The sequence below is a fragment of the Astatotilapia calliptera genome, chromosome 11, assembly GCF_964374335.1.
Source record: "Astatotilapia calliptera chromosome 11, fAstCal68.1, whole genome shotgun sequence".
In the NCBI taxonomy this organism is placed as follows: Eukaryota; Metazoa; Chordata; class Actinopteri; order Cichliformes; family Cichlidae; genus Astatotilapia; species Astatotilapia calliptera.
This window is the reverse complement of record NC_137432.1, coordinates 12,515,151-12,528,781: the sequence shown is the minus strand read 5'-3', so window position 1 is coordinate 12,528,781 and position 13,631 is coordinate 12,515,151. Positions and strand designations below refer to the sequence as shown.

The following is a 13,631-nucleotide window of genomic DNA, read 5'->3' as shown; positions in this document are numbered from 1 at the left end:
CCAACTTTTTGATCTTGAAATTATACCCTGCGCACATTTCCCAAACCACCTTCTCTACCCCGCCTTGCATACACGCTGCCTGCAGCGCCCAAAAATCACATTTGCTTTTGTTTTTCACTGGCCTAATTCTAGCCAAAGGTTAGTCTCTCGAAGACACCTCGCTCACTCTCTCTGACTCAGCATGCACGCCTGCTGAGTGGGTGGTAGCAGAACTGCATATGAAGCCTGGCCAGAAAATTAATGACGCTACACAACACTGACACCTGTTTTTGAGAAGTTTTAACAGGGTCAGTGTTTCCATTGCACTTGCAACGACCTGGGGTGGGGCAGGTATGAGGTTAGCTTTTTAATCTCAGAGGAGCTGTGGGGACATGTGGCTTAACACAGATGTGTGAATGAACACTAAACCCTTTTATAATATAGCTCAATATTTTATCAAACCATGGCATAAAAACACAGCTTTATCTATTTACAATCCTTTTATTTCGTTTGAGCTCCCGCTTTTCTATTATAAGGCCTCCAGCAGACCTAATAAGAAACTACTTCTGGGTTTGGGTTAAAAAAACAAACACACAAACTTACACTGGTAAATTTAGCACAGCAATATTTAGAGATAGTTCAGCAGCATAAACACACAAGCTACAATTACAAGATTACTGTTGTTCCCGGCTTTACTGTAAAAGGGTGCAGTTAGAGGATTCAGAGCAGGTTGTGTAATAGCTAAGCTCCCCCGTGTAAGAGAGTGGATGGCAAAAGCTGTTGAAGTGTATTTTACACCGAATTCCTGAAATAATACGCACTAACCACACTGACGATCTCCATCCCAATTCAGATTTTCTGAGCTGAATAAACAATTATCACGCTCTGTAAAAGAGCCGCACCTGCAGCAACCTTTCTCTATGAATGATGAGCAACTGCATTCAGTAACTGAATGAAAACTAACTCCATGCTAACACGCTATCATCATTCTGTCAGCTGTCGTATCATTGTGACGGCAGTGCGTTTGAAATGTTTTGACGCGGCCCTCCTCGAGTATCAATATCATTTTCTTTTCCAGCAACCAAATTTTTTTTCATTAGTTTTAGTTCAAGTTCAAGCCTAAGACTGTTGTTGTTTGGCTGCATCACCACAATAAGAGTCCTTGTTGTGAAAATTGCCTCCGTGTTTGTTGATGTTTGGGTTTCAGATAGCAGCAGGAAAGATTGCTCCACATGATTGTCTTGCTGTAATTGTGTTCCACTACTGAATAGATACTGTTAGGGAATAACTAGATGACATGCAAAACAATAGGAAAGAAACCACATCTGTTTTTGTCTGGATTATTGGTTTTTCTTGTGTTTCTTTGTAACATTGCTGTTTATTCAAGTATTTGAACAAATAGGAATAGATTTTTCTTAATGCTCTGTGCATTAAATGTACAATAAATTAGTGGACACTACACCAAATTTCAAAGTTGCTACTTTTCTAGCTACATTGAAAGACATTTGTGGGTAATATACAGTGATGAGAAAAACGTCATTAAAACAGATCATTATGGAGGGATTTTGGTTCATTCTTCTTTACAATCTTGTTTAAGTTCATTGAGGTTTGTTGGCATTCATTTTAGCACAGCTCTCTTAAAGTCTTACAGTCATTACAGCGCTGAGGTCTGGGCTCTGACTGTGTCGTTACAGCACAGGATTCAGCTCTTTTTCAGCCATTCTGTTGCAGATTTGCTGGTGTGCTCGGGATTATTGTTGCATCTTGAGATGTAGCTGAGACATGACGTCACATTTGAATCCTTTGGTGTACAGAGGAGTTCATAGCTGACAAAAGCATTCAGATTCATAACAAGCCCAAATAATTACCCCTCTACCATCGCGCATGATAGTAGTTAGGAGGTGTTTTTACTCGGTGGTTTTCACCAAATGTGGCAAACAGCTCCACTTTGGTCTTGTCTGTCAAAAGGACATTATTTCAGAAGTTTGCGGTTTGTTCAGATATAACTTAGCAAATCTAAGCTGCGCTGCTATTTTGTTTTCAAAGAGAGGAGGCTTTCTCCTCGCAACTCTTCCAAACAAGCCATACTTGTTCAGTATTTTTCTAATTGTACTGTTATGAACTTTAACATGCTCACTGAGCCTTTTATAGTCTAAGATAAGACCTGAATGCTGAAAACCAGCAAACTGCCAAAACGTCTGCTTTTATAGAGGTGCTCACACTTGCTGATAACAGTTAATCAAGTGCATTTGATTAGCAGCAACTGGCTCCCACTTGCACTTTTAATTCCTAAGGAAGCAGTAAAAGTGTACTTCATTTTTCACAGCACTCTTGTGAGAAAATCTCTATCCGTCATAATGCATGATGCCATGCACCTGGACAGATCAAAGTGGAGTCAAAGAAATTCATATTTAGTATTCGGATGAAAATTGAATGATGGATCAATTATTGCACTGCAAACTAAATTTGCTCATTACTGAATATTTTTGGGAGAAGCAGAATGAATACAGTTAAGAACGAGTGAGAGAGACAGAGAGAAATTGTTGACACAGGATGAGTCATCTACCCATGGTCATGTACAGACACAACATAGTATGTGCTAAAAGGCCGAACTATCACTCTCTGCTGCAGATTCTCAGTATGTTAGCACTGAACTGCCAGAACGGATTTCCATTCAGCAGCGTGACTACAGGAAAAAAGAAGATTCATGTGAATATTCATGTGTGACTATATGTATGGGACACATATATGCAGTTCATAATATATAAATATATTATGAGTTACCAGATGTCAGAAAACAGTTTCAGGCTTTGTAAGCAGTCATTGTTCTTTTTCTAGCTTTTAGAGAGCTTTTGAAACCCAAGTCAAACCTTAATCGCTGCTTTAGTGTTGCATCTTTGTCTCCCCTGAGTCACATACATACCTGTTTGACTTCAGCCTGCAGATGCCTTAACTGGACACACTGCTCCAAGTGTCTCCTGTGCTGTTCTGCGGCGAGATCCAACTCCTGCTGCTTCTCGTGGAGAAACTCCAGCAGGTCCTGAACCCGTGTGGCCATGTCCACGTCTCGGTCGCATAACAGCTCCACACCTGCAGAAAGTGGACATTCTGTTGTGTTACCAACACTGAAAAAGGTTTTCTAACATAATCAGGATGGTTATACTATACATCACTATATTTCCCAGCATCCATACAACAGCAGCAGCCACAGCTGGATGGCTTCCTATTTTTACACTCTACAAATTATTCATGGAAGGCACGAGTAGAGGAATGAGCTGGGAAATGACAGTAGCAAAGGTTTGGCCTACCAGAAGTCAAATAAGGGACTGAGCTCCCGAGGGTATTTTAGCCCGTGCAGAATTTCCCCTAACGACTGGCACTGGGTCGCCCCCTTGAATAAATACTCAAGGTTTAAATGTATTTATATTCCCTAACTCACCAGACGCCTGGACCTCCGTGACATACTGCAGCAGCTCTTGTCCCTGGTGGATGACATCAAAGGTGAGGTTGTTCATGGTAAGAGCTTTGTCCGCATGATGCTGCAGCCTCTGCTCAGCCAGTGTGAGATCCTCCGTGTCAAAGTCGCTCATCTGCTGTGACAGTTCCTCATTCCATGACTCCAGGTCTGAGATGATCTGAGAGGGGCAGAGAGGGTTAAGGCAGGAAGAAGGGCTAACATGCACATAAAATGGGAGAACGTTTCCTTTTTGTATTATTATTTCCAAAAAGGACAGTGACAATGAAGAAACATTTGCACCAACAGCTGTGCGCTACTTAATCCCAGCAATTTGTCTTCTACACCACAGTTACCCCTCGATCTAGATATATATGTGTATTTTTGGTTAGTTAAAATCATTTTAAATGTATGTTCATTTGGTGTTGAAAAAGGGGGAAAATATATACCAAATGACTATGAATTCAAAAAAAAATCAGGGTTTCTATGTTTAAATATTATCCTGCTAATTCAAAGACAGATGTCTGACAAAAAAACAAAAGAAGAAGAAAGAGGGAAAGAATTGCATTTAAAAATATGACAGCTGTTTCATCTTCAATTAGCAACTCAAGCACTTTAAGAGCTGTAAGCCAGCAGCGCGCTGGCTTCCACAATAATGGATAATATATTACAAATGGTAATAAACGGCTGGTGGAGCAGATGTACCGAGATGTCAGCGCTTGTCTCTGACTGCCCACACAGACTGAATCATGATACCAGGAGCACCTTGATCCTGGCACCATTCAGCTCTGTCTCCATGCTGTCTCGATCTTTTTTGTCTTTCTTGTTTTCAAACCGTGAGTTATAGTTTTGTTGTTTTCTAGAAGGTATTCACCTCTTGCTCTGCAGTCTTTACTTATTGTATCAAGAGAGAGAATCACGTTTTATGAATACTGTTATTACAAGCAAACTTTTTTTTAACTAAACTTGACTTTACACATTCCAAAAGCACTTTAAGCACACAGGTATGCTGGGGAATCACATCTTAATGTCAGATCTGAGCTTTAGAGGGTGATATTTACATTGCTGCATCGGCACAAAATCAACTTATCAGATTTCAATATCCATGCTTTGTGCTGTTTTAGTAATATGAGCAAAATCCTGAAGTTTCTTTCGAGGTCTGACCCTAGTCTCTGTCCTAGTGTAACCCAACAAATGCATGTAAAGAATTTAAAGTTACCTTTGGGTAACTTGAGTCACCGTGCCCTAAAAATCAAAAGTCCAGATAAGAATTAAACATTTTCCTTGAAAATCAAAGCTGTCCTCTTCAAATTATAAACAGTTATCCTGTTACTGTCATGGTCCTGGGTTTGTGACCAAGTAGTTTGTGCTTGTCTTGAATTGTTAGGTATTTCTGGAATGAGGTTTAAGATAATGTGTTATTTCCTGAGTATAATTTCCTTCTGTTTCTTAGTTTGGTTAATTCTCTGTTCCTTGTTTAGTTTCATTTAGTTCCCTTTTCATGTCCAGTCTTCCCTCTGTGTACCCGTGTTAGTTATTTGTGTCTCCCTGTGTAATCTGTCGTGTCTCCATCTTTATTGGACTTTTTCCTCAGTCTTCTATCTTCTATCTTTCCTCAGTCCCTATCTGGTCCCTCTGTTCCCTCTGTGTCCTGTGTGCGAGTTCTGAATCTGTCTCCGAGTCTCACACATGACAGTTACCCAGAAAACCTCCAACACAGCGAGGAAAAATAAGCCAACTGCTAACAGCCAGGCCAGTGAGTTTCAATATAAGGCAGAAAAATAAAAATCGGGAGACAGTCATACAGAAAATAGATGTTGAAAAAAGGAGAACAGCATTGATGGCATCACGTTCCTAATCATACGTGAATAAGTTAAACCTCCTCAGCCAGTACTGTGCTTAATTTAATCTGTCCCTCAGGTACATCCCCTGATCCAGATTGCCAGATACAGTTATTTTATTCATAATGCAGTTACACTGTACACTGCTAAAAATGTAATTTACTACAGCTTCTACATAACGTGTAATTATACATTTTGCAATGCTTAAGATTGTTACTGGTGTTCTCAGAGAGGTTCGCCTAGTAAGTGTGAGACAGCTGAGAGCTTTAAATATTCCCCCGAGATACAGAAAACAAGCCACAAATTCCAGCAACAAGAAAAATGTTGTGTTTCAAGAGTTTCTATGAATAAATACATATTCTGTGGAGGTATATTCATATTTTGGGAGGTATCAGTCTTCAGCTTCCTGATTTCTTTCTCCTTTTTCACCTCATGACAAAAGCAGACTCAGATGAGAATTGAACCAAGGGGGAAAAAAAGATTCACAAAGTTTAAAACTGATATATTGTAATTATTCAAAGCAATGCATGCATGAAAGTCTACTTCACAGGAAGGTCCTAATTGTAACTATTGAATAAGTATACAAAAGGCGAGATAGACCACTTCTACAACAGAGAACATTACCCTGTCTCCAAATGAAAAAGTGCCTCTGCTTTCTGCGCTGTGCTGTAGGAGTTTGGATTAATAGAATAAAATCTGCTCTGTACAGAGACACAATTTTTCTTTCAGTTAACACACAGGATAATCTTATCAAGCTTCCATAAGACAATAACAGATAATACCTTCTTAAACCAATATGATGATTTTTACAAATCTGGCAACAAAGTTTTAACAAACTTACCAAGCGCTCATTTAGACTCTGCTCTCCTCTCCTCTTACAGTTGAGTAAAATGCCCTCTGAGTACAAAAAGACCATTTCCTTAATCTACAAAGTCTGAAATGACTAACTAATGGAGGAGAAGTGTCCCCTCTGACTGTTTTGGTCTTGGTGCTATGCACTCATACACAGCTTTTGTCAGGCAATAAAGCACTGAGGGAGGAGTGTGCGTCTCACCTCAACCAGTGCCCTCATCTAACATACACACCCCCCCAAGTTAAGCCAGGAGGGAGTGTCGTTGTGCAACTGCGCGTGTGTGGAGTGGCAGGAATACCTTTTCCACTCATCATATTCCTCAAAGTCCCTCTGTTAATCCTGTGTGCAAGAGTGGGTGTACCTGACCTGACACGCACATGTAATATACACCTCTTCATATAATACTAAATTTTAAAAGCTTTACATATTGTAATGTTTTGACTCTACATTATATTTAAGAGGTTTAAGAGGTTTGTGCTCACCTTTTTATGTGGGCCCACAGTAGTCAAGAAATCACCCGAGACGTCTGCCCGTCTGACCACTAAATCCTGCTCGACCACCGTGGAAGTAACCCCATTAGCACTCTACAATTGCCCGCATCCTCCACCAAAGCTGTCGCGAAATCAATCAATGTAGAGCAGTGTCACAAACCACGGAGGCCCCAGAAAAGTCCGCCCGGAGAAAACATCAATATATGTCTTCTGACCAAAATACATGTTTTGGATACTTATAAAGCAGTGGGGTACACGCCCCCCCCCCCCATGGCGTCAATGACAGATTAAAATAGGTTCCAGACAATGTTGGATAACACCTCCCACCCACTCCATAACATGTTGGTCAGTCACAGGAGCTCGTTCAGTGAGAGACTGAGATTACCGAAAAGCACCACTGAACGACACAGGAAATCATTCCTGCCTGTGGCCATCTCCCTGTACAATGCATCCACTTAACACACTGTTTGCTGCTACAGCTACACATGTTTCTTTTCCAACTATTTATTTATGAGTGACTTATGTATGTATGTATGTATTGTCTGTCTTGTCTTAATGTTGGTTTAAAATGGAGCACTGTAACAAAAAATAATTTCCCCCAGGGATCAATAAAGTATTCTGATTCTGATTCTGATTCGTCACAGTTAATCGTACATCTTTAATAGCTATAAGCAGACATAGAACTTCTCTTTTCTATAACACCTTCCATACAAGGTAATAAACTTCAAGCCCTCAGGGTCTCTGGAGCTAATTATTGACTCTGATCGTCTGTTACCAAGTAGAATAAAATATAGTAAGTATGAGTTGAGGCCTCAGGCCGGACACATTCCTAGATTATATGTATTATATGTACTGTAAGCATGCATTGCAGTTATCCTTCTATGTTCTAGTTTCCCTCAGCATGTATCACCTGGACAGTCACGCCAGCGAAGCTTAAGACCCTCAATGAACCGAACATCAACTCGAAATAAGCACAGATATGCAATGTGTATGAAATACTTCTGACTGTACCTGTAATAAAAGTTAACATAATGGAAGGATCCTCAAATGGACATCTTCAATAAACAACTGTAATGCAGTATCAATACTGTGAGAAATATTATTACATGAAATAATGCTGTAAAGAATGTTATTAATGCAATTATAATGATGCAGATTATATGGCAGCAATAAAATAATTTCTGTATCTCCACAATACTTATGGTTAGTAGATTCTTCTTAAGTTAACGATATTTTTGTTCAGATGAAGAGAGCAGACAACTCAACACTTAACATGCTAGCTGATATGTGACGAGCATTTTTAACATATTTATCATTTGCTACTAATAACATTACAACCAGGTTTATTTTAAGGATATTAATAGAAACGTACCCATTGACTGTTTATAGACTGTTAGAGACGCTAATAAAAGCCTTGCGATTCTTACAGTTCTTCATAATATTCACAAACATATGTGAGTCTAAGTCATTTATCAGTTGGGTAACTGTTAACAAATGAACTTTTTTAGTTTTATAGGATACATTTTTGTTATACATTTATTTGCAGTCAAGTATGCATTTTTGCAGCTATTACATTTATTAACATTTGCTATGTTATGCTGTACTATGCTTTATTATGCTAAAAGATGACAAAAGACGCTTATTATTAGATAATTACATAATCATATCTTCATTAACGCGCTCACCAGACACTTTGTGGGGTTCACCTGTTTGACTGCTCGTGAATGAAAATATCCGATTAGCCAAACACAGGCAGCGACATTTACGCATGTCAACATGGTCTTGAGACATCCTGTTCAAACTCAAGCTAAACGTCAGAGTGGGGGAAAATTTTCCCACACTGATGTCTCTAGAGTTTAAAGAGAATGGTCTGAATAAGAGAAAATCAGTGAGTGTGAGTTCTCTGGGTGCGTTATTGATTAGAGCGAATGACCAGATAGTTTCAAGCTGATAGGAAGACAACAGTAACTCAAATAACCACTTGTTACAACCAAGCTGTGTAGATCAGCATTTCTGGACATGCAGTGTGGCAAACCTCGAAGCAGATAAGCTACAGCAGCAGACGACCACCACAGATTCTGCTCATGCCAGCTAAGAACGGGAAACTGAGGCTGCAGTTCACACGAGCTCACTAAATTCAGAGAATAGAAGATTTGATAAACGTTTTCTGGTCTCATGAGTCTCGATTTCTGCTGTGACATTCACATGGTTGGGCCACAATTTTCTGTAAATAGCATAAAAACACAGTCCTATCTTGTATTGTATTAACGTTTAGAGCCAATGGTGGGAAAATATGCGTGACCGATATTTTCATGCCACACTTTGGGGCCCTTAGTATCAACTGAGCATTTAAACACTGCAGTCTGCCTGAGTTTTGTTGCTGACCATTTTCATCCCTTCACAAAGCTGAAATTATCTCAAACTGGTTTCTTGAACAAGACAATGAGCTGACTGTATTCAAATGGCATAGACAGCCATAGATCCCAGAGCAACTTTGGCATGTGGTGAAAAGAGAGATTCACATCATGGATGCACAGCCAACAAATCTGCAGCAACTGTGTGATGCTATCATGTCAATGTGCAGCAAAATCTCTGATGAATGTTTCTAACACCTTTGTTGAATCAATGCCACAAAGAATTAAGGAAGCAAAAGTAAGTCTAATCCAGTACTAGTAGGTTGTACCTAACAAGGTGGCTGATGAGTGTAAAGTAAAGCCAAGAGATAATCAGGACATTCTGTGGGCTTTCCATTTACCATCATCATCATCATCATCATCATCATCATCATCATCATCATCATCATCATCATCATCATCATCATCATTATCGCAGGATCACCAAACCAAGTTACAGTCATCCACTTACCATGAGTGCTGGTGCTCTATGGAGTAGCTGTTTAAGCTATTTTTATTCTGGACCAAAAACACTAAACTTACCACCCACAGAAACCACAAGTGATGAGTTTATAATTGAAAACCATTTTCCAAGATTAATATATTCATTATGTCCTCAATAATGACTTTCCACATCTCTTCTTCTTACTTACATGATTCTTATTAATACAAGCCTGCATCTCTTTTCAGTGCGTTTGCTTCTAAAGTGCCAGAGTGTAATTCTTCTGTCAGCACAGTATGGCTCAACAAATCTAATTTGATAGCCATGATAAAAATAAAAGCAATGCTTTCTCTCTTTCTTTCTTTCTTTCTTTCTTTCTTTCTTTCTTTCTTTCTTTCTTTCTTTCTTTCTTTCTTTCTTTCTTTCTTTCTTTCTTTCTTTCTTTCTTTCTTTCTTTCTGTTTTTTTTAAGAGCAGCGCTCATTTCTGAGCACCAGCTGAGTACAGCGTTCACTCTCACAGCAAGATGCTAAGGAATTAGCAAACTGCTAACTGGGGAGGGGGAGACATAACTGGAGCGAGTCAGTGGATGAGAGTCATCGAGTGGAACTAAACACTTTTTTAATGTAGCGCACGTGTGAGTATGACTGTGAATTTAGCCGAGATTTAAACCAGCTGGAATCCTCACTCCAGGACTGAATCTTCCTTTCACGCCGTAATGGTCCATCAGCTCACAGTCACAGTCATTTTGGTTTGCCAGTAAGCCCGCTGTCACATGTAATTGATCTTTTCAACAGCCAATAAGAAAAAACAAATTGGCTGATATGATACATTCTGTTATTTCTTTCTTAGCGTATCACATGTGTAGCACTTTGTTTTTCATGTCCAAACTTTTAGTCTTTTTGGTCCCTGCTGTACACCTTAATTTCTCCCTTTTCATTGAAAACACCTTCCTGCGGTGTGGATATTTGAAACATTCTCTCTTCGCTTTTACATCTAAAGATCACGAGTTCTACTATTCTGGTGTTTCTTGTTCTGTCTTCCTCACTCTCACTTTAAAAATAAATATGCATCATACACCAACCCTCTATTTTCCGCCTACTTACGTCAATTGCGTCCCTTTCAAAGATGCGGAGCTGGAGGAAGAGCTCAAGTTTGATCTTCCTTTCCTGGAACAACTCCTCCATCTGGCCCTGGGCCTCGTCCAGCTGCTGCAGCACGCTCTCAATGTGGGCCATGGAGCTGTTGTGCGGAGTCTTGTTGCTCGAGATGGCAGAGTCTCTGTAAGCAGGGGTTAAATGGAGAGGACTTTGTTCCCAATTTTTGTCAAGTCATTCTGTTAGAAATCACCCTCACCCATTTTTCCCAGTGTATTCTTCTATCAGCGCTTCTTGTTTTCCTTTTATCTCATGAACACATGATTGTTGAATAATTGGAAAATATGTGTAACCCAAGGCCATCTCCAGATGGCAAATGTGACAGATGATCAGATGAACATTGAATATTACAATATTCAGACTTTAGTGAGGCATTTAAAAATGTAATAATACTAATAAATGATCACCTGAGCTGTTGTATGAGGTCCTCTCCTTCCTTTATAACATTGACTGTTGCCTGCAGGGTGGTCTGCTGCTGCTGGCCGAATCGCTTGATCAGATCCTGGACTGCCTCGACTGACTCTGCGTAAACATCATCCAGCAGTTCTTTCTGAAGCTCCTCCAGCCATGTCCACAGCTAAGTGTGATCGACAAAGAAAAAAAAGCCAGTTCAAATGTAGAGAAAAACAGCACAATAATCTGCAGACACATGTTTGAGGGTGGTGCATATAGTGGTGTGAGTTAAACAGAAATCTAAGAATAAACAGACGAGCTGCCAAATGGATAGACAAGAGATATGAGACAGAAATCAACAACAAATCAAATCCAACCAGTTCTTTTCAAAGCTGGTGTTTTGTGAATGGTCATCTTTGTAACAGATTAGCCATCTGGGTGAATTGGCTCAGGGTACTGAAGCCCTGGCATACGGTCCAGGCTGCAGGGGAGAGACCCTGGCACCCATTGTTTGTCTAACACCCACGCTGCCAACACAAAAACATGCCTACTTTTGATATTGTTCACTGCGTTAACTATGTTACATATTACATGGTTTCCATACTGACACAGACCATTAAAAATGTGTGAAAAGTGAAATCAAGTGAGCGACTAATTTTTCAGAACAAATGCTTCTCTCTTTGTCAAAGCCCTTGTCTGAGAATTTCTGATTAAATAAAGATGGCTACTTTTATTAGTCCGAGCCTTCTGATCAGTTAGCTTCGTGGAAAACAGGTAAACTGCTTCTTATACAATGTAGTTCATGCCCTGTCATCACAGTAAATTTGCCCTCTATCACACTGGACTGCATCCAAAGGATTCTGCAGCACTTGAAGAAGTGATGGGCAGCAGAGTTGGAAACATTCACTTGTACAAACATATGCATGCAGAGAAAAGAATCATAGTGGCACAAACACAAACACACATGCTCAGAAATGCACGTGCGCTCACACAGATAGCGTACTGCTATCATTGTGAGCTGACAGATGGGATGAAGGAGATTAGTCCATATGGGCATTAAAGACTAGCTTCATTAATAATACCTAGGCTCTTACTGTCTATGAGTCTATGTAAACAGGATGTAGTGTTAACACATGCAGAGAGCACTGCCTTTCCGTCTGGGAAGGTTAATTTTGACAGTCAAAGATGCACAAAAGAGTTATTTCAAGGAGTGCTTAGCACAAATGCATTTTTACAGCTCCCTAAAGGCTTAAGAAGACAACCTAAAGACCCGCCTGCCTTAATCAAAGTCAAGGAGAAGGCAGATGAGGTCAGATTACCTTTGTATGGCGTGTGAATGGTTACTACAGAGGCAAAAGAAAATTATACTCTTTGTTTTTTACAAACAGCATAATGATTGTTGCAGGAACACATCTGGAACCAATCTGATGCATTTATACAAACACACTTTACATAAATTGCTACGGCTATTCAACATAGCCTGCATGTGAAAATGCCAGAGCAAAGTTAGCCTGCGGAGTTTATTGCATTTCAGCTGGAGCTGCAACAAAAATATGAAGACAGGTAACTCAGTTTAAAATATGTTTCTTAATACAGAATAAACATCATTGCATCATTTTTATACACACTGTCCTCTTACTGTATTAGTCGCATTAAATTCTAGCAATAAGCAAAACGGAGGAGTGAAATCAATGCTGCAAACAGGACAAGTTGAAGCAGGGAGAGGGACACACACCTCTTTGACATGTGTGTGGAAGGCAACAGACATGTCCAGCAGCACTTTACGTTGCTCGACACGTCGCACAAAATCCTGGATGCGGTCTTCAAGCTGGTGGGCGGCCTGGTAAATTTCCTCTGGGTCGCACTCTCCGGTCTGGGCCAGCTGCTCTGCAGCCTCTAGTAACTTGTCAGCATTGGTGTAGGTGTTCTGAAAGATTAAATACATTTAAAATGGGAATATTCTATCTCTTCCAAGTGACCTTTACAAGAAGAACTTTACTTACTTTCTCTTGTCATTTTTGTCACAACTTATTAAACTGAACGTACCAACTCAACATTTTGCTTTGTTTTGGGTTGTTTTTTGTCAAGTCTACACAGTGAAATACTGTTTTCAGGTTGTTGCAAAAATAATAAATTGATGGGAAAAAGTACGTCACAGAACAAAAAGTGTTTGCTTTGCTCACCTGTGCAACCTCTTCAAAGTCTTCATGCCTTTTCTGTAAAGCCCTGGCTCTGTGCAAAGACTTTCCAACACCTGTATGTTTGCTAAGGAAGGCCTCACCGTGATTTTCTATCCAGTCCAGCACCTTTAAAAACACACACAAACACATGCAGACACACAAGCACATTTAAACAGGTAAAAATAAGCAGTGCATTTGAGGATGCAGTACGTATTTCCCAGCAGTAGGGGGTACAATCGCCTGCATTTAGACCACATTAATTACAGCAGTCTATAGATGTCATCTCTCTGCTTCTCCCCACCCCCTTTTCTTTACTCCTTTCCTCCATATGCAGTCTGTCATGTTTAAATTACAGCCTGGGTGACTGGGTTTTGCTTCAGTGTAAATCCAAAGCAGTGTAAAGAGTCAGCATTCCCATTGTGGCTGTGAACAGATATAAGTCTTTGTAC

General features: G+C 39.9%; 1 protein-coding gene across 4 annotated transcripts in view; it reads right to left on the bottom strand.

Moving 5' to 3' along the window:
- Nucleotides 1-13,631, bottom strand: part of triob (trio Rho guanine nucleotide exchange factor b) — a 112,585-nt gene that overhangs the window by 40,858 nt on the left and 58,096 nt on the right. For all 4 annotated transcript variants that reach the window (XR_013912049.1, XM_026185031.2, XM_026185036.2 and 1 more), the window contains 6 exons: nucleotides 13,186-13,308; nucleotides 12,738-12,929; nucleotides 11,017-11,186; nucleotides 10,559-10,733; nucleotides 3,419-3,614; nucleotides 2,903-3,069 (listed from right to left, as the gene is read on the bottom strand). Coding sequence is in view for 3 of the 4 variants with exons in the window: in XM_026185031.2 (XP_026040816.1) it covers nucleotides 2,903-3,069; nucleotides 3,419-3,614; nucleotides 10,559-10,733; nucleotides 11,017-11,186; nucleotides 12,738-12,929; nucleotides 13,186-13,308 (1,023 nt within the window). In the remaining variant the exon portion in view is untranslated. The remainder of the gene's footprint in view (nucleotides 1-2,902; nucleotides 3,070-3,418; nucleotides 3,615-10,558; nucleotides 10,734-11,016; nucleotides 11,187-12,737; nucleotides 12,930-13,185; nucleotides 13,309-13,631) is intronic.